This window comes from Microtus oregoni, unplaced genomic scaffold (assembly GCF_018167655.1).
Source record: "Microtus oregoni isolate MIOR12 unplaced genomic scaffold, Mior012 000028F_ref0000031, whole genome shotgun sequence".
In the NCBI taxonomy this organism is placed as follows: domain Eukaryota; kingdom Metazoa; phylum Chordata; class Mammalia; order Rodentia; family Cricetidae; genus Microtus; species Microtus oregoni.
Genome location: NW_024543087.1, coordinates 27,960,294 through 27,981,052, shown reverse-complemented (window position 1 = coordinate 27,981,052; position 20,759 = coordinate 27,960,294). Strand labels below are relative to the sequence as shown.

At 41.1% G+C, this 20,759-nt stretch overlaps 1 protein-coding gene across 3 annotated transcripts in view; it reads right to left on the bottom strand.

Annotated features, from left to right (window-relative positions):
* The window catches only part of Pls1 (plastin 1), a 94,714-nt gene that overhangs the window by 27,647 nt on the left and 46,308 nt on the right, over nt 1-20,759 (bottom strand). For all 3 annotated transcript variants that reach the window (XM_041677401.1, XM_041677403.1, XM_041677402.1), the window contains exons 2-6: nt 19,944-20,048; nt 7,130-7,293; nt 5,683-5,812; nt 4,264-4,396; nt 2,168-2,249 (exon numbers count right to left, since the gene is read on the bottom strand). In XM_041677401.1, coding sequence (XP_041533335.1) covers nt 2,168-2,249; nt 4,264-4,396; nt 5,683-5,812; nt 7,130-7,293; nt 19,944-20,013 — 579 coding nt within the window. In that variant the 5' untranslated portion in view covers nt 20,014-20,048. The remainder of the gene's footprint in view (nt 1-2,167; nt 2,250-4,263; nt 4,397-5,682; nt 5,813-7,129; nt 7,294-19,943; nt 20,049-20,759) is intronic.

The window sequence follows — 20,759 nt, the reverse complement described above, 5'->3', positions numbered from 1 at the left end:
GTCCATGATCAACATGGTGGGAAGCAGAAAGGCATAGATAGCACTGGAGCAATAGCAGACAGAGAGAGAAAAGAGAGAGAGAGAGAGAGAGAGAGAGAGAGAGAGACAGAGAGAAGGGGGAGAGGGAGAGAGAGAAAGGGGGAAAGGGAGAGGGAGAGAGGGAGGGAGGAAGGGAGGGAGGGAGGGAGGGAGGGAGGGAGAAGGAGGATGGAAGAGAGGGAGGGAGACACACACAGACAGGTACTGGATCTGGGCCTGGGCCTGGCATGGTTCTTTTGTTTGTTTGGGTTTTTTTTTAAACCTCAGAGCCCACTCCCAGTGACATACTTCTACCAAGGTCATACCTCCTAATCCTTTTCAACAGCTCCACTCCCTGGTGACTGAACATTCATATGTGAGCCTACAGGGGCAATTCTTGCTCCAACCACCACAATTGCACTGATTGTTGTTGTTGTTTTGGGGTTTTTTTTTTGTTGTTGTTGTTTATATTTAGTAGCATATTCAATTTCTTGTAGCTAATTTTGTGTTAATTTTCTTTTTTTCTTTCTGTTTTGAGAGTCTCCTATAGCCCAGGCTCTCCTCAAATTTATTCTGTAGCCAAACACGGCCCCTAACTCCTGTTGCTCCTGCTCTACCTACAAGTGCTGGGATTACAGACATGTGTCACCACACTGGGCTTGATTTCCTGTCTTTCAGGTCTTCACGTTTCTAATATTTTGCAATCTTTATTTAAATAATTTTATTTGGTAATAATAAAGAAGCATGATAACTCACTTTGTTGGGAAGGGATTTCATGGGAAACTAGTAGTATTTGTTTTGTCTGTTGAAGTTGGGTCTCAGTGTAACCTGACAATCCCCAAGCCTGTTACCCTCTTGCCTCACACTCCAGAGCACACCAGCACCCCAACAGTAATTCTCCAGAATACACCTTCTTCTCTGGACTCTAAAATCTTAAACAACCAAGACAGATTTAACATCCATGGTAACACTACCCTTTCCCAGAGCTCCTGCTTTGTTCTCATTTTACATCAATACTCTAACTCATACTAAAGGCCTAGACAAACAATTGCGTAGGAAAAAATTCTGTCTCTAAAAACAAAACTATATGATATTTAGCCTCTCAGCTCTATTCTGTAGCTACTGTGAAATACAAAATATTTTTTTTTTTTTTGGTTTTTCGAGACAGGGTTTTTCTGTAGCTTTGGTGCCTGTCCCGGAACTAGCTCTTGCAGACCAGGCTGGCCTCAAACTGCCAGAGATCTGCCTGCCTCTGCCTCCCGAGTGCTGGGATTAAAGGCGTGCGCCACCACCGCCCAGCTACAAAATATTTTATGAATATTAGTTATTATGCTTAAAGGTTATGAAAGAGGAAATTGGCGACTATAAATTCAGACTTTGGTCAAGACTCTAAAGAACAATTATTAGCAGAGAAATAAACACCTTGTGGAACTAGTAAAACATGACCTAACTGCACAGTGTTCTCTACAACTTTTGATTGGGTTAGCATGCCACATGCCTTGTGTGCGATCCTCGGTGTGAAAGAGAAAGAGAGGAGTTGGAAGAAGGAGGAAAGGATGGAGGGAGGAAGAGGGAAGGAGGAGGAGGAGGAAAGGGAAAAGGGAGGCGATGAGGAAGGAAGTAAGAAGAAGGAAATGGATGGACACTGGCATCAAATGAATGGTCATCAATAAAGTAACTACTGTAATATAAATCAAATATTATTAACTTTAATAAGGAAGCTTATCCGAATTACATAAAAATTCTATTTTATTGTGAAATAGAGCTGAATTTTTACTTATTAAAAAATAAGGATCCAGGTTAGCCAGCCATGGCAGCATACAATTTTACTCCCAGCACTTGGAAGGTAGAGGCAGGTGGATCTCTGTGAGTTCGAGGCCAGCCTGGTCTACAAAAAGAGTTTTACTACAGCCAAGGTTATTATTATACAGAGAAACTCTGTCTTGAAAAAACAAAAAAGAAAAAAAAGAGAGAGCAGAGCAGAGCTATGGCTCAATTGCCAGAATACTTGTCTTGCAAGCCAAAGGGCCTGGGTTCAATTCACAACACTGAAAATTGTTTTAAAATGTTTTTTAAATGGCAATTTTTAAATTCCCAGTGCCACCAGATATTTTTAGCCTAGTCACCTATTATCAGCAGGAGTACTCACAGAAATCGTGAATGGAGTGAGCTTCTTCTTATTAATGGCCCTTTCATCAATCGTATCTGGTTCAGATAAGTTGATCATTTTGCTGAGGAGAAAATAGGAATCATTTAGATGAATATTTCTAGAGTGTTTTAATTCACTGTGGGCAGTAAGATTAGTTACTTCTGAACAGTAATAATGGTCCATTCTATTTTACTGAACTGCAGTTTAAGTCAGGAGCTACATTTGAAAACCTATGATGAAATCGCCTGGGTCCTGAAGCACACCAGTCCGCTCTATAGCAGACACTTAAGCTTTCTGCATCTGTCCTGAAGCACACCTGCCCTCTTTCTAAAGCAGCCACCTGCTCTTTCTGCACCTGTCCTGAAGTACACCTGCCCTCTCTACAGCAGCCACCTGCTTTCTGCACCTGTCCTGAAGCACACCTGCCCTCTTTCTACAGCAGCCACCTGCACTTTTTGCATCTGTCCTGAAACACACCTGTCCTTTTTCTACAGCAGCCACCTGTGCTTTCTGCACCTGTCCTGAAACACAGCTGCCCTCTTTCTATAGCAGTCACCTGTGCTTTCTGCACCTGTCCTGAAGCACACCTGCCCTCTCTACAGCAGCCACCTGTGCTTTCTGCACCTGTCCTGAAGCACACCTGCCCTCTCTACAGCAGCCACCTGTGCTTTCTACACCTGTCCTGAAGTACACCTGCCCTCTCTACAGCAGCCACCTGCTTTCTGCATCTGTCCTGAAGCACACCTTCCCTCTCTACAGCAGCCACCTGCACTTTCTACACCTGTCCTGAAGCACACCTGCCCTCTCTACAGCAGCCACCTGCACTTTCTGCACCTGTCCTGAAGCACAGCTGCCCACTCTACAGCAGCCACCTGTGTTTTCTACATCTAAGTCATCACTTCACTAGATGGTCATTACCATTAGCAACCTAAACTGTAAATAAATTCTGAAATAGCCAACTTTCACAGAAGTCAACACAGTGTTGTCTCATAGGTGAAGTAACAGAAGCTTCAATGGAAGTCTTTAATAATTTAGACATTTTACAAAGAAATAATATGGATCTTGTCTATGCTTCAGTCTCTAGAAACTAAAATAGGGAAATAGAGATTTGATTCATAGTTAGACATTTTCTACAAGTTGGGGAAAGAGATAAAAATTATAAGTAGAGGCTGAGGTATATTTTATGGATACTGATTTCCTATACTCATGAGTAGGTTTGAGGATTTTGTTTCTTTTTTAAGTAAACACACACACATACAAGCAACACTGAAGACAATGAACCATGGTACTGTTAACCACAGGGGGTATGTATATTTATGATATGTATTTCTACTTTGGAAGTACACTGTATTTTTTATATGAAAAAACTTTAAAGACACATGCATTGTAAAAGATGTGTGCTGGGACTTGGTGATGAAAAGATGGCTCAGCAGTTAAGAGCATCTTCTTGGCCTTTCAGAGGACCAGAGTTCAATTGCCAGCACCTACAAGGTAGTCACAGCATCAGTAACTGTAGTTTCTGGGACCTAATACCCGATTCTGACCTCCACAAGCACCAAGCATGGGCACACACACATGCAAGCAACACACACACACACAAAACAAAGAAACTAAATTTAAATTTTTTTCAAAACAAAGTGTGCTGTGACTCACACACGTGCTCTACATGACAAAGATAAATTCACTCTCTTAGAAAATCTACAGTGTAGTAAGCAAAACAGACTGAAAAAGCCAAGGGCGAAATAAAATACTGTTTCATTTAGGTTTAATGAAGGAGTATCTTCCTTCTGCATCTCCTCAGGCTCCTGCCCCAACAGCACTCTTTTACGGACAAGTGAAAAGAAAAACCATGTCACCATTTTGCAATTAGTGGGTTCAGAAGCTTCCTGGCAGTATCATGGTAACAGATACAAATGGTACCATAAAATAAAATACTATATTACAGGGGAAATTCTGAGCAGTACATGGTACTTGAATTTCTAGACAATCATGACTAACTCCAAAAAAACTGAATCTTCCGGATTGCTGTGTTCAGGGAACGTTCACCACGGGGCCAGTGAGAGCACACAGCTCCTGTGACTAGATGTTTGACTCACCAAAGAAGGATGCCGTCTGCAAGTGATTTGAAAAGGCTGCCGTCGTTGGGGTTCATAGGCAGAAGATGCCTACAGTCTGGGTCATTCTCGAGAGCCTTGTTTATCCAGTTAACAAACGCTACTTTTTCTTCCTCTGAAAACAGAAAATCTCGGTAGGCAAGCTTCACTTCACAGCATCTACCACGCTACAAGAACACACTTGTCCGATTCTATTAAAGGATAATAAATGGCACTCTGGAAACACTACTGAGATACTCTCAAGGCTTAATATGTGGAGAAATGGGGAGTCCTTGCACTTTTTCACTCAACATGATAGAAGGGAAGAAGGAAGGTATGCATCTTAGGATAAAATGCATGTGGTTTGATGTTAAAATCTTTCCAAATATGAACTGTTTCTAAAATCACGTGAATTAGAAACATACCACAAAAGGTCAAATATGCATGCCTATGTATAGACTGTTTAAATCAGAGAAAAAGGTAAGAAAAAAATCTGTGAAAATAAACTACATCACCTCAAAAGATTAAGACTGCTGAGATCTGAGGTGTATGTAAGTATTGTTTGTGTAAGGACTGGGAATGGCCAGTGAGAGTGGGAGAGGAACAGTGTGGTCCAAACACATTATACATGTGTATAAAGAGATCACAGTGAAACTCAGTACTGAAGATAAACACATGCTAAAAATAATTAAAGCACTTGCACGCGGATGCACACATGTGTGTGCTTCTGGAGCAAAGCTCTTGCCTAACATGCAGAAGGCTTATTAAGAGTTAATGTTTCTTTGGGTTTCAAACTGAGCAATCGATTCAGAGATCCTAACAGATTGGACACATCAGGCGACATAACCTCTATTTACCTGGGAGCTTGATCAAAACCAGAATCAAGTATCTCTACTCTTGGACAATAGAAGGGGACACATCCCTATACTAAGCCTCTCCATCGTTCCTAGATAGCTAGATAGCTCTACTAGTCAAGTCTGCCATCATGATGAGAAACCTACTCAAAAGTGGTGATGAAAACTTGGTACAGCTAAATGGTGCGGTACTTCCCACAGGTGCATGAGGTCCTAGACTTGATCTTCAGAGATTACTCCCTAAAATCCTTTACAAATACTCCAGACATCATAACTAAACCCATCCAGAGCTGAAATATAAGCAGCATCTGTTTCGTTTTCAGTGCCTTTGATTTGACATATAATAGGAACACACAGCGTTCAGTAATTCTGGTATTTTTCACGCTGGCAATGCTAAACTTGAGATATATATAAATCTGACGTCATAGTATAATTAAGTCTGCGGCTTTTTCTCCCTCCATTGTATATAAAATAATGGCATGAATCACAGCGGCAGCTTAGACTGGATGACATGTGACTTACTAAGTGAATCAGTGACTGAAGGGCCCAATTCGGAGAGGCAGATTACCTGAGTAAGAATGCTGTGTGCCCTCGCTGGAGATGGATGAAGTGCCCCCGATAGCAGTGATCCCTTCCCTTTTGTTAATTATTTTTCGGAATGTTTTGCTGATATCTTTGCTTTTCAGCTCCTGCATTAGCTGAAATGGAATAGAAGTAAAATTGTGACTTTCTAGTGGCATGAAGGACATTCAATGTTTGCATTTATTTGAAATGACACCAACAGAAGCATGAACTGGGTATCCTCATACTTAACACTTGTGTAAACAGACAATTCGGCCATTATTCCAGTTATACAAACTGGTTAATGTTTTTAACCCAATGACTGGAACACGTAACAACTGAACGGAAACTGAGCACACTGAAAAAATGCTGACTAACCAAGGCCCTTTATACACAGTCCAAGAAATCACTGCATTATTATGATTTTAAAAATACTTCAATGAAGCCAGACTCCTGCCTGAACATCAATATATGTCCATATATATGTCAGTTTTGCAGGAAATACTAGAGGCCTACAAAAACTCCTTCTCCCAGATATTCACTGGGATTTACAGAGACCTGCATGGCTAAATTAAATAATTTCTCCATGCAATAGCAGTGATGATTTTTCATGCAGATCTAATCAGATCACTTCATTCTTCCTACTTCAGTGACTTCCTGTTGCGATTAGCATAAAAACAAAGATCCTGTACGGCCACACAAGACCGGATCCCTGCTTATTTCTCCAGCTACATTTCTCACCTTGCCTCCTCAGCTCTAGCCATATGAATCCTCTCTAAGAGTGCTTGACAGACCCAGCAACCCCAATACAAGAGTCTCAGGACACTCTGACACTTGTACCTGCTTCCCACGTTATATGCAACCCCCCTTCCTATTTAGCTTCTCTCTCCAGATGTCCATCTTCACAGATTGAAGGATATGTCCCTGAGTCTTTGGGTCCTCCAGTCTCACCTTCGAGCTCAGCTCCCTCCATCCTTAATGCTATCGTGCCTGTGCTGCTGGACCACAGCAGGCATTGTAGTTGGCGTTTCTATCCCTTGTGTGATTCTGCCTTCCCCACCAGGTGCACACACCACAAAAGCAAGGACCATGTCTCTTTCTGCTCGTCACACTATTCACAATGCCCAGAGTTCACATAGTTAATTAATAGATAACGAATAGAAAACTAGAAAATTTATACTTTACAAATATTCAATTATGCTAATGGTCACTAATATTCAACTTAAGTCCAGTTATTCCAGGGCATGAATGACTATTATCTGAACTGGATTTCCATTCAATATTCTCCTTTGCTCTATGATGTGTGGGAATTATTTTCACAATAATATTTGTTATTAGCATCATTACCATCATTTTAAAAAGCAGTCAGGTCAAACCAAAGCTAACAAAGGTATTGCTGAAATTCTACTTGCAGGAAAATGATCAATAACTTAGAAAAGCATTGGACTACTTACTGACACAAATTCTTCAAAGCTGATTTTGCCATCCTTGTTGTTGTCAGCAACCACTAAAATTTTCTCCACAATCTCGCGCACCTTGTACCCAGGAAGCGGAAGACTTGCCTCCTTGAACAGGTCCTGAAGTTCATAGTCACTGACATACCCACTATTGTCAATATCTGTAAAGATATGTGGTAAACTGTCAAGTGCAGGAAACCCAGAGTTCTGAAAGTTTGTCTCTTAAGTGACAGGAGCCTTTCTTCCCATACCTAACAATACAGGGTGTGTGTGCATTAGTTATTTCTCTATTGCTATGATAAACACCGTATCCAAGCCAATTACAGAAGACGTTTATTTGGACTTAAGAGTTCCAGGGGGTTAAGAGTCCATCATGGCAGGGGCAGGAAGCTAAGAGGGCTCACATACTGAACCACAAACCTGGAGGACAGAGTGAACTAAAAATGGCCTGAGTTGTTAACTTCCCAAAGCCCACCCCTAGCACCATACGCTGTCTGGTAAGCCCACACTGCCTAAGCCTTCTCAAATGGTGTTATCAACTGGGTACCAAGTATTCAAATGCCCAAGAAGATGGGGGCCATCTCATTAAAACCATTATGCTCTACAATACGCCAATCAACACTCGTGCTTAAACAGAGTGGATTTAGAGCTGGTGTGTGTATTTTCAGTGTGACAGAGCTCTGACAGAAAACTCAGTCTTGACAAATGACTTAATTTCAGAGAAATAAGCCTGGGGAAATGTTGGATATATATTAAAAGAAAAATATCAGCAAAGGTCAAGATGGAATAACAAATCAGACTTTATGCAGATAAATTTATAAAATGAATCTGCTGGTCCCACATTGTTATAAAGTATCTATCTGCAACATATAAAACACATGTAATCAACAGAACTCTACTCCTAAAAAATATATGTAATCATATTTCTCGATATTTTGTCTTTGGTGACAGTTTTTATGAATAATTTATTGCTTGCTATATATCTATCAAACTATTATATATATATTTAATCATGTTTGATGACATTTTAAGATTAGGTGTTCAAGAAACTTCAACCCTGTATTTGGACTTTGGGAAATTAACTTCTCAGTGCTTCCTTGTTATCAGTAAGATGGCCTTGAGCAGGTTGTAGGGTTACCTAGAGACTGGGAGCACTTCTGGACTCAGAGCAGAGATAACCTAAAACAAATCTGCATAGTTGGCAACATGTCAAGTTGCCACATTGGTTGTTCTGGCTATGGCACGGAGTCACCTCGTGCAGAATCTGTGATGGCCAATATTCAGAGTCCAGAGTGCTAACCATTATATCAGATAACATATATGGAAAGTTTCATCCTTATGTCAACTTGAGAAGATTCAGAACAAGGAAATGCATGTCTGGGTGTGTCTAGGGGGTGTTTCTGCAAAGGTTTACCTGAAAAGGAAGGACCTATCTGTCCCCACTGTGGCCAGCACCAGCCCAGAGGCTGAGGAGGAGGTGAGTTGAATACCAGTACACACACTTTCATTAATGGCTCCCCTTTCATTTCATTTTACTTTTCCAGCTAGCACTTTTCTCTTCCTCTTTGTAACAGTATTATTTCCACATTTAAACACTTTTTTAACTCTACCCAATGCTCTACATTAGTGTCTCTGACTGACACTGGAGAATGAGCTCTCAGGCATAGGATTCTCAGTAAAAATAAGTAAAAATAGGATTCCCAAATAAAAAGCTGAACAAATATTCAAATTATCAGAAGTGTCACTGCAAAAAAGAAACATAAAAAGCAAGATGACAAGCCTTCCCTGAAAGACCATAACTCCCCAACTACTGAATTCAAATGGAGGTAACACTGGATGAAGATCTCCTAAGTTCTACTAATAAAAACTGACTAATAAAAATGGTCAATGACCTCAACTAGGACTACAGAAAAGCAGATGAAGAAAGGAAACCAGGCCAGAGCAGAGCAACACTGAGAACCAAGTCAATAAACTATGGGTGAATCAACCACTGTATAAAAAAAGGCAGAAACAATGGAAAGAAAGTCAGCAAAACTATTAAGGTTTGGGAAGACACTAAATGAACAGAAATTCTGGAAAATAAACTTTATGAATCAAATAAAAATACAGTGGAAAAGCACCCATTGTCAACAGACTCAACCAAACAGAAGAAAGAAAATCGAGGATGGATAACATTAAAAAACGGGGGGAAGGAGAGAGAATGACCATAATGTCTAAGAACTCTAAGATTCTAAGATACAATCAAAAGACTAAAACTAATTCTCTCTCTCTCTCTCTCTCTCTCTCTCTCTCCCCCTCTCTCCCTCTCTCTCTCTCAGGGCATGATGTAAAAGTCCCAAAATATACTTAAAAAATAAAATCCAGTTATTTGCTATTTCCAGAAATCATAGCTCACTGGCAAAAAACATCTACAGACAGGCAAACAAAAGATGATGACCACCTATCAAATACAAGCTGGCATAGCTATTTCAGTATCTGATAAAGTAGATTCCAAACCAAGGTACTCAGAAGAGATAAAGAATGCAGCCACAAATTGATAAAAGGAAATATTCATCACGATGATAAAAGGACTTTATACATATAAATATATAATATATATATGCATTATATATATGTAGAGAGAAAGAGAGAGAGAAGGAGAAAGAAAGAGAGAGGGAGGGATAGAGAGACTGAATACTGGGGTTCCCAGGTTTGTAATACAGACACTAAGAGCAGAACAAGTCAATTATGTCCTGAAACAATAACAGAAAGAGACTCACTACCCCCACTCATCTTCAGGTACATCATCCAAATGAAACAACAATAAGACATCAGAGTGGAACTACACCATAGACCAAATGGATTTAGCACTTATCTCATAACAGCTTTAAAAACAAAAACAAAGCAAAGGAATAAACCTAACCCAGGACACAAAAGCCCTCTATAAAGAAAACTTTGAAACAGTGAAAAATAAGTCTGGAAATACTATATGGTCAAAAGACCTCTCATGCTTATGCATGGCAGAATTAATATTATAAAATGACTAAATTACTAAAAACAATGCACACATTAAATGCAACCTCTATCAGAATTCCAATGACATTCTTCACAGAACCAGAAAAAAAATCTTAAAATTCATATGCAAACACAAAAGACTTTTAATATCCAAACCAACCCTAAACAGAAAGAACAATGCTGGATGCCTTATAGCACCCCAAACTATACTACAGAGCCATAGCAACCAAAACAGCATGGTACTGGCACAAAAACAGACAAATAGACCAATAAAATGAAATATAGGTTCTAGAAATAAACTCATACATCTATAGCCACCCGATCTTTGACAATGGTGACAAAAAAAAAATGGAGAAAAGGTTCTGCTAGGAAAACGACATCACCACATTAAAAAAAAGAAAGAAAAAGTAGATTCATTATCACTTGCCCTAAACAAAAATCAATTCAAAACAGAGCAAAGCCTTCAATTTAAGACCCCAGACTAAAATCATTAGTGGGGAACACAGGCAAAACACTTTGAGGTAGGCAAAGGACTTGAATGTACATTACTTTAGAGAAAGCAAACAAGTCACCGTAAAGATCTGTACTTATTTGGGAAATACAAAGCCACAACAAGATACTGCCCATAACTTTTAAGGGTGACTGTTACGAAACAATAGCAACAGAACAAGTACCAGTGAGGAGGAACAGAAATGAGAACACTTGTGTCGTGCTGACGGGGATAAAAACCGGCACACACACACACACACACACACACACAGCGGAAAACAGCCAGTTGCACACCAGAAAATCAAACGTGGAACTGCAGTACACGACCCTGTAGGTTCACGTGTGGAGTACACCCAGAACGGAACTGTAATATGACCCTGTAAGTCCATGTGCGGAGTACACCCAGAACAGACTGCAGTACAACCCTGGGAGTACACCCAGAACAGACAGTGGGACTGCAACAGGTATCTATCTGTTCACCTGTTTTCATAGAAATGTGATTCAAAATAACCAGAAACCCAGCCGGCTATCAATGAAAGCACGGGCAAACAAAATGCTGTTGTTTACCCACACAATAGATTATGATTGGGGCTTTAAAAGGAAGGCAGCTGCGACACATGCTGCCTCATAAAAGCCTCATTTCATGCTAAGTGACGGCAGCTGCAAGCCACAGACACGGGACAATTCTATTTACACATGGTAGAGACAGAAAGGAGAGTGGTAGTTTCAGTGTGGCAGGATGAGGACTCCTGGGAAAGGACGGTGGTGCTGAATAATCTGAAGGTACTTCATCCCACCAACCTGTACACTCACGGCGGCCAAAATGCTCGGCTGTGTTTCAACCCACTTTTAAAAAGAAAATGGGACGATCAGCTATTTTTAACTTTCCACTTTCCCTAGTGACCTCAAAATCCTCCCTCCAGTAGGGCTGCAGATGGAGTTGTTTGTGCTTGCTGGGCTCGTGAATCACTGTTTATCTTGTACGGTGTCGGTGAGGACATATTCTGTGGGAGTGAGCGGTTCCCTCGCAGAGCAAACTCTCCTGCTGTCAAAGCTACTCCATCAGTGGATTGTCTACTCAAAATACCATTAATTAAATATTGCAAGATCATGTTTTCATGAGTCAGAAAGATTAAAGTTGGCATCCTCGACAAAGAAAACAGATTACTAAGTCATTGTAGTGAGACCCAGGAAGGGTCTCTTTCATTAAAAGGCTCCTGTAAAATGTCTACAATGCCAAACGGGCAGATCCATTTTTATTACTTGGTTTTGGATGCCCAAAAGAAGAAAGAACATTTAATAACTGCCCAATTTTTGGCTAGAAAAAAAAAATGCCAAGCACTACAGACAATACTGTAAAACGTTTATTGCTAATAGCTTTCTGCAAATCAGGCCATACGCATGCAATGCTCCAGTGACCAATAGGAGTGCTTGCCCTTCCATCTCCAAGTATAAGAGGAGGGTACAGAGATTTCTTTAGAAGTGCTTATTTACGGCGCCAGACGCACAGAGGCGCAGCGGCGGCGGCGCCAGACGCACAGAGGCGCAGCGGCGGCGGCGCCAGACGCACAGAGGCGCAGCGGCGGCGGCGCCAGACGCGGCGCAGCGGCGGCGGCAGCACGGCGGCGGCGCCAGACGCGGCTGAGCGGTGGCCAGACCCAAGCAGCTGGGACAGGCTGCAATAAGGAGAGCAGATCGCCCTACTACGATTGAATCAAAGAGGTAGGCCTTTGGTTGGCCAGGTCACTGGCACAAGGGGAGCCTGGTCCTGTCCTGAAGATCCTTCGGAGGGGTGAGAGGGTTCTTGGCCTGCAGCAGGAACCACAAAAGAGAGTGAGGGCATTTTGTAAGCGGAGCCCTTGGCCAGCAGGGAAACCTGATCCGGTTTCTAAAGGATCCATTGGATAGGATCAATAGGAGGAGATGGGCAGGCGCCAAGGCAAGAACTCACCCAATAATCCGAAAAACAACATGAAAACATCAGAACCCAATGATCTTACAACAGAAGTATTTGAACAACCTAACACAGAAGAAGTGGAAAAAATCGACTTTATGAAGATAATAGAGTCCCTTAAACAACATGTAAAAAATGCCCTTATAGAAATGGATGAGAAGTACAACAAAAAGTTTGAAGAAATGAGTAAATACGTACATGATACCCTGGGAAACCAAGAAAAAACCATCAAACAGGTAATGGAAACAGTTCAAGAATTGAAAACTGAAATGAAGGCAAAGAAGAAAATACAAACTGAGGACCAGCTGGATATGGAAAATCTAGGCCAACGAGCTGAGTCTACAGAAACAAGCATAATCAATAGAATCCAAGAGCTAGAAGAAAGACTCTCAGATGCTGAGGACACCATAGAGAAAATAAACGAACAGATCAAAGAAAACAGCAAAGCCAACAAATTCTCAACACAAAACATTCAGGAACTATGGGACACAATAAAAAAACCAAACCTAAGAATAATAGGAATAGAAGAAGGAGAAGAGTCACAGCTCAAAGGCTCAGAAAATATTTTCAACAAAATTATGGAAGAAAACTTTCCCAACTTAAAGAAAGATATTCATTTAAATATTCAAGAAGCATACAGAACACCAAACAGACTGGATCAAAGAAAAACATCTCCTCGCCATATAATAATCAAAACACAAAATATACAGGTTAAAGAAAGAATATTAAGAGCTGCAAAAGAAAAAGGGCAAGTAACTTATAAAGGTAAACCGATCAGACTTACACCTGACTTCTCGATGGAAACTATGAAAGCCAGAAGGTCCTGGATAGAGGTTCTGCAGAAGCTAAGAGACCATGGATGCAAACCCAAACTACTATACCCAGCCAAGCTATCGTTCACTATCAACGGAGAAAACAAGACATTCCAGGATAAGAACAAATTTAAACAATACGTAGCCACAAATCCAGCCCTACAGAAAGTAATAGAAGGAAAATCGCAACCCAAGGAATCCACCACTGCCAACACTGCCTACAATAACCCAGGCATCTAATGGCCCTTCACGAGCACATCTCAAAGAAAGGAGACACACAATCTCTACTACCAAAAACAATAAGAATAACCGGAGTAAACAACCACTGGTCATTAATATCACTTAATATTAATGGGCTCAATTCACCTATAAAAAGGCACAGGCTAAAAGATTGGATACGAAAACAGGATCCAACATTCTGCTGTTTGCAAGAAACACATCTCAACCACAAAGACAGGCACCTACTCAGAGTAAAGGGTTGGGAAAAGGTGTTTCAAGCAAATGGTCCTAAGAAAAAAGCAGGTGTGGCCATACTAATTTCTAACAAAACTGACTTCAAACTAAAATCAATCAGAAGAGACCGAGACGGTCACTTTATACTCATAACAGGAACAATTCATCAGGAGGACGTCTCAATCCTGAATATATACGCCCCCAATATAAAAGCACCTACTTATGTAAAAGAAATATTACTAGAACTCAAGGCAGACATCAAACCACACACACTAGTAGTAGGAGACTTCAACACACCTCTCTCTCCAAGGGACAGGTCAATCAGACAGAAACCTAATAGAGAATTAAGAGAATTATTGGAGGTAATGAAGCAAATGGACTTAACAGACATCTATAGAACATTCCACCCAAATAGGAAAGAATATACCTTCTTCTCTGCAGCTCATGGAACCTTCTCAAAAATTGACCACATACTCGGAAACAAAGGAAACCTCCACAGATACAAAAAAATCTCAGTGTCCACCTGTGTCTTATCAGATCATCACGGATTAAAGTTAGAAGGCAACAACCACGCTGCCCCCAAAAAACCGACAAACTCATGGAAACTGAACAGTCAACTACTGAACCACGCCTGGGTCAAGGAAGAAATCAAGAAAGAAATTAAAGTCTTCCTTGAATTTAATGAAAATAAAGGGACAACATACTCAAACCTATGGGACACAATGAAAGCAGTGCTAAGAGGAAAGTTCATAGCACTAAGTGCCCACTTAAAGAAAACGGAGAATGCATACATTGGGGACTTAAAAACACACCTGAAAGCTCTAGAAAAAAAAGAAGCAGACGCGCCCAGGAGAAGTAGAAGACTGGAAATAATAAAACTGAGGGCTGAAATCAACAAAATAGAAACACAGAAAACAGTCCAAAGAATCAATGAAACAAAAAGCTGGTTCTTGGAGAAAATCAACAAGATCGACAAACCCCTATCCAAACTAATTAAACGACAGAGAGAGAACACGCAAATAAATAAGATCAGAAATGAAAAGGGGGACATAACCACAGACACAGAGGAAATTCAGAGAATCATTAGATCTTACTACAAAAGCCTGTATGCCACAAAACTGGAAAATACAAAAGAAATGGACATTTTTTTAAATAAGTATCATATACCAAAGCTAAACCAAGACCAGGTGAATGATCTAAATAGACCGGTTTCTCGCGAAGAATTAGAAATGGTTATCAAAAATCTCCCTTCGAAAAAAAGCCCAGGACCAGATGGTTTCAATGCAGAATTCTACCAGAACTTCCAAGAAGAATTAATACCTATACTCCTTAAGGTATTTCACAATATAGAATCAGAAGAGTCATTGCCAAATTCCTTTTATGAAGCTACAGTTACCCTGATACCAAAACCACAAAAAGACCCAACCAAGAAAGAGAATTACAGACCGATCTCACTCATGAACATCGACGCAAAAATCTTCAATAAAATAATGGCAAACCGAATCCAAGAACACATAAGAAAAATTATCCATTATGATCAAGTAGGCTTCATCCCAGAGATGCAGGGCTGGTTCAACATACGCAAATCTATCAATGTAATCCACCATATAAATAAACTGAAAGAAAAAAACCATATGATCATTTCACTAGATGCGGAAAAAGCATTCGACAAAATTCAACACCCCTTTATGATAAAGGTCTTGGAGAGAATAGGGATACAAGGGTCCTACCTAAATATAATAAAAGCTATTTACAGCAAGCCAACAGCTAACATTAAATTGAACGGAGAAAAACTCAAAGCCATCCCACTAAAATCAGGAACACGACAAGGATGTCCACTCTCGCCATACCTCTTCAATATAGTGCTTGAAATTCTAGCAATAGCAATAAGACAACATAAGGAGATCAAGGGGATTCGTATTGGAAAGGAAGAAGTTAAGCTTTCGTTATTTGCAGATGATATGATAGTGTACATAAGCGACCCCAAAAATTCTACCAAAGAACTCCTACAGCTGATAAACAGCTTTAGTAACGTGGCAGGATACAAGATCAACTCCAAAAAATCAGTTGCCTTCCTATACACCAAGGATAAGGAAGCAGAGAGGGAAATCAGAGAAGCATCACCTTTCACGATAGCCACAAATAGCATAAAATACCTTGGGGTAACCCTGACCAAGGAAGTGAAAGATCTACTTGACAAGAACTATAAGTCTTTGAAGAAAGAAATTGAAGAAGACACCAGAAAATGGAAAGACCTCCCTTGCTCTTGGATTGGGAGGACCAACATAGTAAAAATGGCAATTCTACCAAAAGCAATCTATAGATTCAATGCAATCCCCATCAAAATCCCATCAAAATTCTTCACAGATCTGGAGAAGACAATAATCAACTTTATATGGAAAAACAAAAAACCCAGGATAGCCAAAACAATCTTATACAATAAAGGATTGTCTGGAGGCATTACCATCCCTGACTTCAAACTCTATTACAGAGCTACAGTATTGAAAACAGCTTGGTACTGGCATAAAAACAGAGAAGTCGACCAATGGAATCGAATAGAAGACCCTGACATTAACCCACAAACCTATGAACACCTGATCTTCGATAAAGGAGCTAAAAGTATACAATGGAAAAAAGAGAGCATCTTCAACAAATGGTGCTGGCAAAACTGGATGTCAATCTGTAGAAGAATGAAAATAGATCCATATCTATCACCATGCACAAAACTCAAATCCAAATGGATTAAAGACCTCAATATCAGTCCGAACACACTAAACCTGATAGAAGAGAAAGTGGGAAGTACTCTACAGCACATGGGCACAGGAGACCACTTCCTATGTATAACCCCAGCAGCACAGACACTAAGGGCATCATTGAATAAATGGGACTTCCTGAGGCTGAGAAGCTTCTGTAAAGCAAAGGACACTGTCACTAAGACAAAAAGACAACCCACTGACTGGGAGAAGATCTTCACCAACCCTGCAACTGACAAAGGTTTGATCTCCAAAATATATAAAGAACTCAAGAAACTAGACCGTAAAAGGCTAATCAACCCAATTATAAAATGGGGCACTGATCTGAACAGAGAATTCTCAACAGAAGAACTTCAAATGGCCAAAAGACACTTAAGGTCATGCTCAACTTCCTTAGCGATCAGGGAAATGCAAATCAAGACAACTTTAAGATACCACCTTACACCTGTCAGAATGGCTAAAATCAAAAACACCAATGATAGCCTTTGCTGGAGAGGTTGTGGAGAAAGGGGTACACTCACCCATTGCTGGTGGGAATGCAAACTTGTGCAACCACTCTGGAAAGCAGTGTTTCGGTTTCTCAGGAAATTCGGGATCAACCTACCCCTGGATCCAGCAATACCACTCTTGGGAATATACCCAAGAGAGGCCCTATCATACAACAAAAGTATATGCTCAACTATGTTCATGGCAGCATTGTTTGTAATAGCCAGAACCTGGAAACAACCTAGATGCCCTTCAACGGAAGAATGGATGAAGAAAGTATGGAATATATACATATTAGAGTATTACTCAGCAGTAAAAAACAAGGACTTCTTGAATTTTGCATACAAATGGATGGAAATAGAAAACACTATCCTGAGTGAGGTAAGCCAGACCCAAAAAGAGGAACACGGGATGTACTCACTCATATTTGGTTTCTAGCCATTAATAAAGGACATTGAGCCTATAATTCATGTTCCTAGAGAAGCTAAATAAGGTGAATCCAAAGACAAACACATAGGCATCCTCAGGAATATTAACCTTCATCAGGCGATGAAAGGAGACAGAGACAGAGACCCACACGGGAGCACCGGACAGAAATCTCAAGGTCCAAATCAGGAGCAGAAGGAGACGGAGCACGAGCAAGGAACTCAGGACCACGAGGGGTGCACCCACACACTAAGACAATGGGGATGTTCTATTGGGATCTCACCAAGGCCAGCTGGCCTAGGTCTGAAAAAGCATGGGATAAATCCAGACTAGCTGAACATAGCGGACAATGAGGAATACTGAGAACTCAAGAACAATTGCAGTGGGTTTTTGATCCTACTGCACGTACTGGCTTTGTGGGAGCCTAGGCAGTTTGAATGCTCACCTTAGGAGACCTGGATAGAGGTGGGCAGTCCTTGGGCTTCCCACAGGTCAGGGAACCCTGATTGCTCTTCGAGCAGATGAGGGGGGGGGGGACTTGATCGGGGGAGGGGGAGGGAAATGGGAAGCGGTTGTGGGGACGAGGCAGAAATTCTTAATAAATAAATAAATTAAAATAAAAAAAAAAAAAAAAAAAAAGAAGTGCTTATTTAACAAGATCTCCTTAGTAAATGGGCAGCGTGGGGGCAGTGAGGAGAGTGGTAGGGGAGTGGGGAGGGGAGAATTGGAGAGGGAGAAGAACATGAGGGATTGGGAAGATTGAGTTGGGTAAAGGACAGAGAGGGAGAGAGAGATCTTGAAAGACGAGTCATTGTGGGGTTGGTGAGAAAACAGGCTTGAGGGAAACTCCCAGGAAACCACAGGATGATCCCAGGTAAGAATCTAAGCAATAGTGGAGAGGGTACCTAAACTGTCCCTTCCCCTATAATCAGATTAATGACTACTTTAATTGTCATCATAGAACCTTCATCCAGTAACTGATGGAAGCAGATGCAGAGATTCACAGCTAAGCACTGGGCCAAACTCCTGGAGTCCAATCATAGAGAGGGAGGAGTAATATTATGGGCAAAGGGGCCAAGACCATGATGGGGATACCCACAGAAACAGCTGACTCAAGCTAGTGGGAGCTCACTGACTCTGGAACCAGCATGAAGTAGGCCCTCTGAATGTGGGTGACATTTGTGTGGTATGGGCAGTTTGTGGGGCCACAAGCAGTGGAACCAGTATTTATCCCTAGTGCATGATCTGGCTCTTTGGAGCTCACTCCCTATGGAGGGATACCTTGTTCAGCCTAAATACAAGGGGGGAGGACCTTGGTCCTGCCTCAAGTGATGTGAGAGATTTTGTTGACTCCCCAAGGGAGGCCTCACCCTCTCTGAGGAGTGGTTGGGGTGGGAGAAGGTGGGAGAAGTGGGAGGATGGGAGGGAGAGGGAACTGGGATTGGTATGTAAAATAAAATTGTTTTAAAAATAAATAAAAAAGAAAGAAAATTGGGGGGGGAGTGCTTATTTACATACCAATGATGCACGAATCCCCTTCTGAAGGCAAGCTAAGCTATATTTCTAACAATTATTATTATTATTATTCTCTAAGGTTCGCCCTACATGAATTTTAGTCATTGTTTGGAAGGCTGGTAAGAAATCCAAGAATGGACCACCATTGATCATGAGATCCCTGCTCCACACCTGACCTGTTTTCCACCAGTGCTTTCTTACCCAAGAAGTCTGCTGAGGACAGGGAAAAAACACTGAGCTCATCTTTCACAAGGTTCACTGTCTACTCACATGCATTTACAAATGAGAGAGAGAGACAGAGAGAGAGAGAGAGAGAGAGAGAGAGAGAGAGAGAGAGTTGTGCTTTTAGAAGGGAGAAGTAGGAAGCTGCTAAGCTAACGATGTCAAAGACAAAACACAGGATGGTTTCAAGGAGCGAAAGAAGAAAAAGGAGACACTTGGGCTTTGAAAACCACACTGAGATTTTTAAGAATTGTGCAGGGAAGGACACGAGACCTCCAGCAGCCTTTAAAATGTATTTCCAAATGTTCTACATTGAGGTAGAAAGTACTGTAATCAGCAACAAAGGCATGAAAGCGGAGTTCAGCTTATACACAAGGAAGTGTTTCTGTATTTTCCTTTCTGTGAAGAGGACACCAGTGGGAAGTGTATTCAGTTACACTGTCATTCATTAACCTGCATTATCCTCTGTGCAGTAATGACCAAGAACTAAAGTCCAATTCACCTAGAAATGCAAGCTTGTCTTTAGCTTATCTTTCAGAAAGAATGCGGTGAAACCCTGATTTAAAAAAGAGAAAAAGGAAAGAGAAAAAGGAAAGGAAAGGAATGCCCTTGAGGAGAGCTGAGTGGCAGTCCAAGGTGCGGCCCCATCCCTGAAGTCTGGCAGCAAACAGAACCAGAACATCATAGTTAGGCTTCCTGGAACTTACCTATTTTATTAAACGCTTCCTGTAGCTCCTCAAGCTCCTCCCGAGAAATTGTGGTGGTACTGTTTTCCATCTTTAGACAAGAAAGGCTACTTCAGGTCTTTCTATCTAGAAAGAACATATTACAAAGAGAACATTAGCTCTCGGGAAACATTTGGCTAAGGCATGTAAGGCATGGAGGCAGCACAGCCTCTGCAAGAAGGGCTGGCTGACAAGAAACAAACAGTAGAGTCTCCTGGTGACACTTTTAGCGTGGGCCAGGAAACAACAACAGACTCGGTATTGGGGGCAGGGTGGGGATGAGCCTTGTTTTTCACACCCCATAAACCTTCTCAACAGTCTGTATAATTTCCATTTATATTTCACCTGACGATTTCAGTTTGAGGAAAGCATAGCACTTGCAAGTATAAAGGAAGAAGAAAGTAAAACTTAACGACATTTATAATAGCCACGAAGAGGGTTAGAGTCTGCTCATGCAGAGATGAATTTATGGTTGGAACGTTCAAAAGTAATCCAACCATAGCCACATTCTTCCCCCTTCCCTGTGAAAGGTCAGTCCAGGTTAGTGGAGTCCTTCTCAGACTAGGGAAAACAAACTAAAAAGGGGAAAAATATGCAAAATTAAGCTGTAAGAAAGTAAGAAGTGGGCTCAGTGGTTAAGAGTATTTGCTGGCCTTGCAGAGGCCCTCGGTTCAGTTCTCAGTGCTCATACTGGGTGGCTCACACCTGGAACTAGAGTTCCAAGGAATCTAATGCTCTCTTCTGGCCTCTGAAAGCACTGCACACATATGGTTCACATACAAATAAGCACAACACACA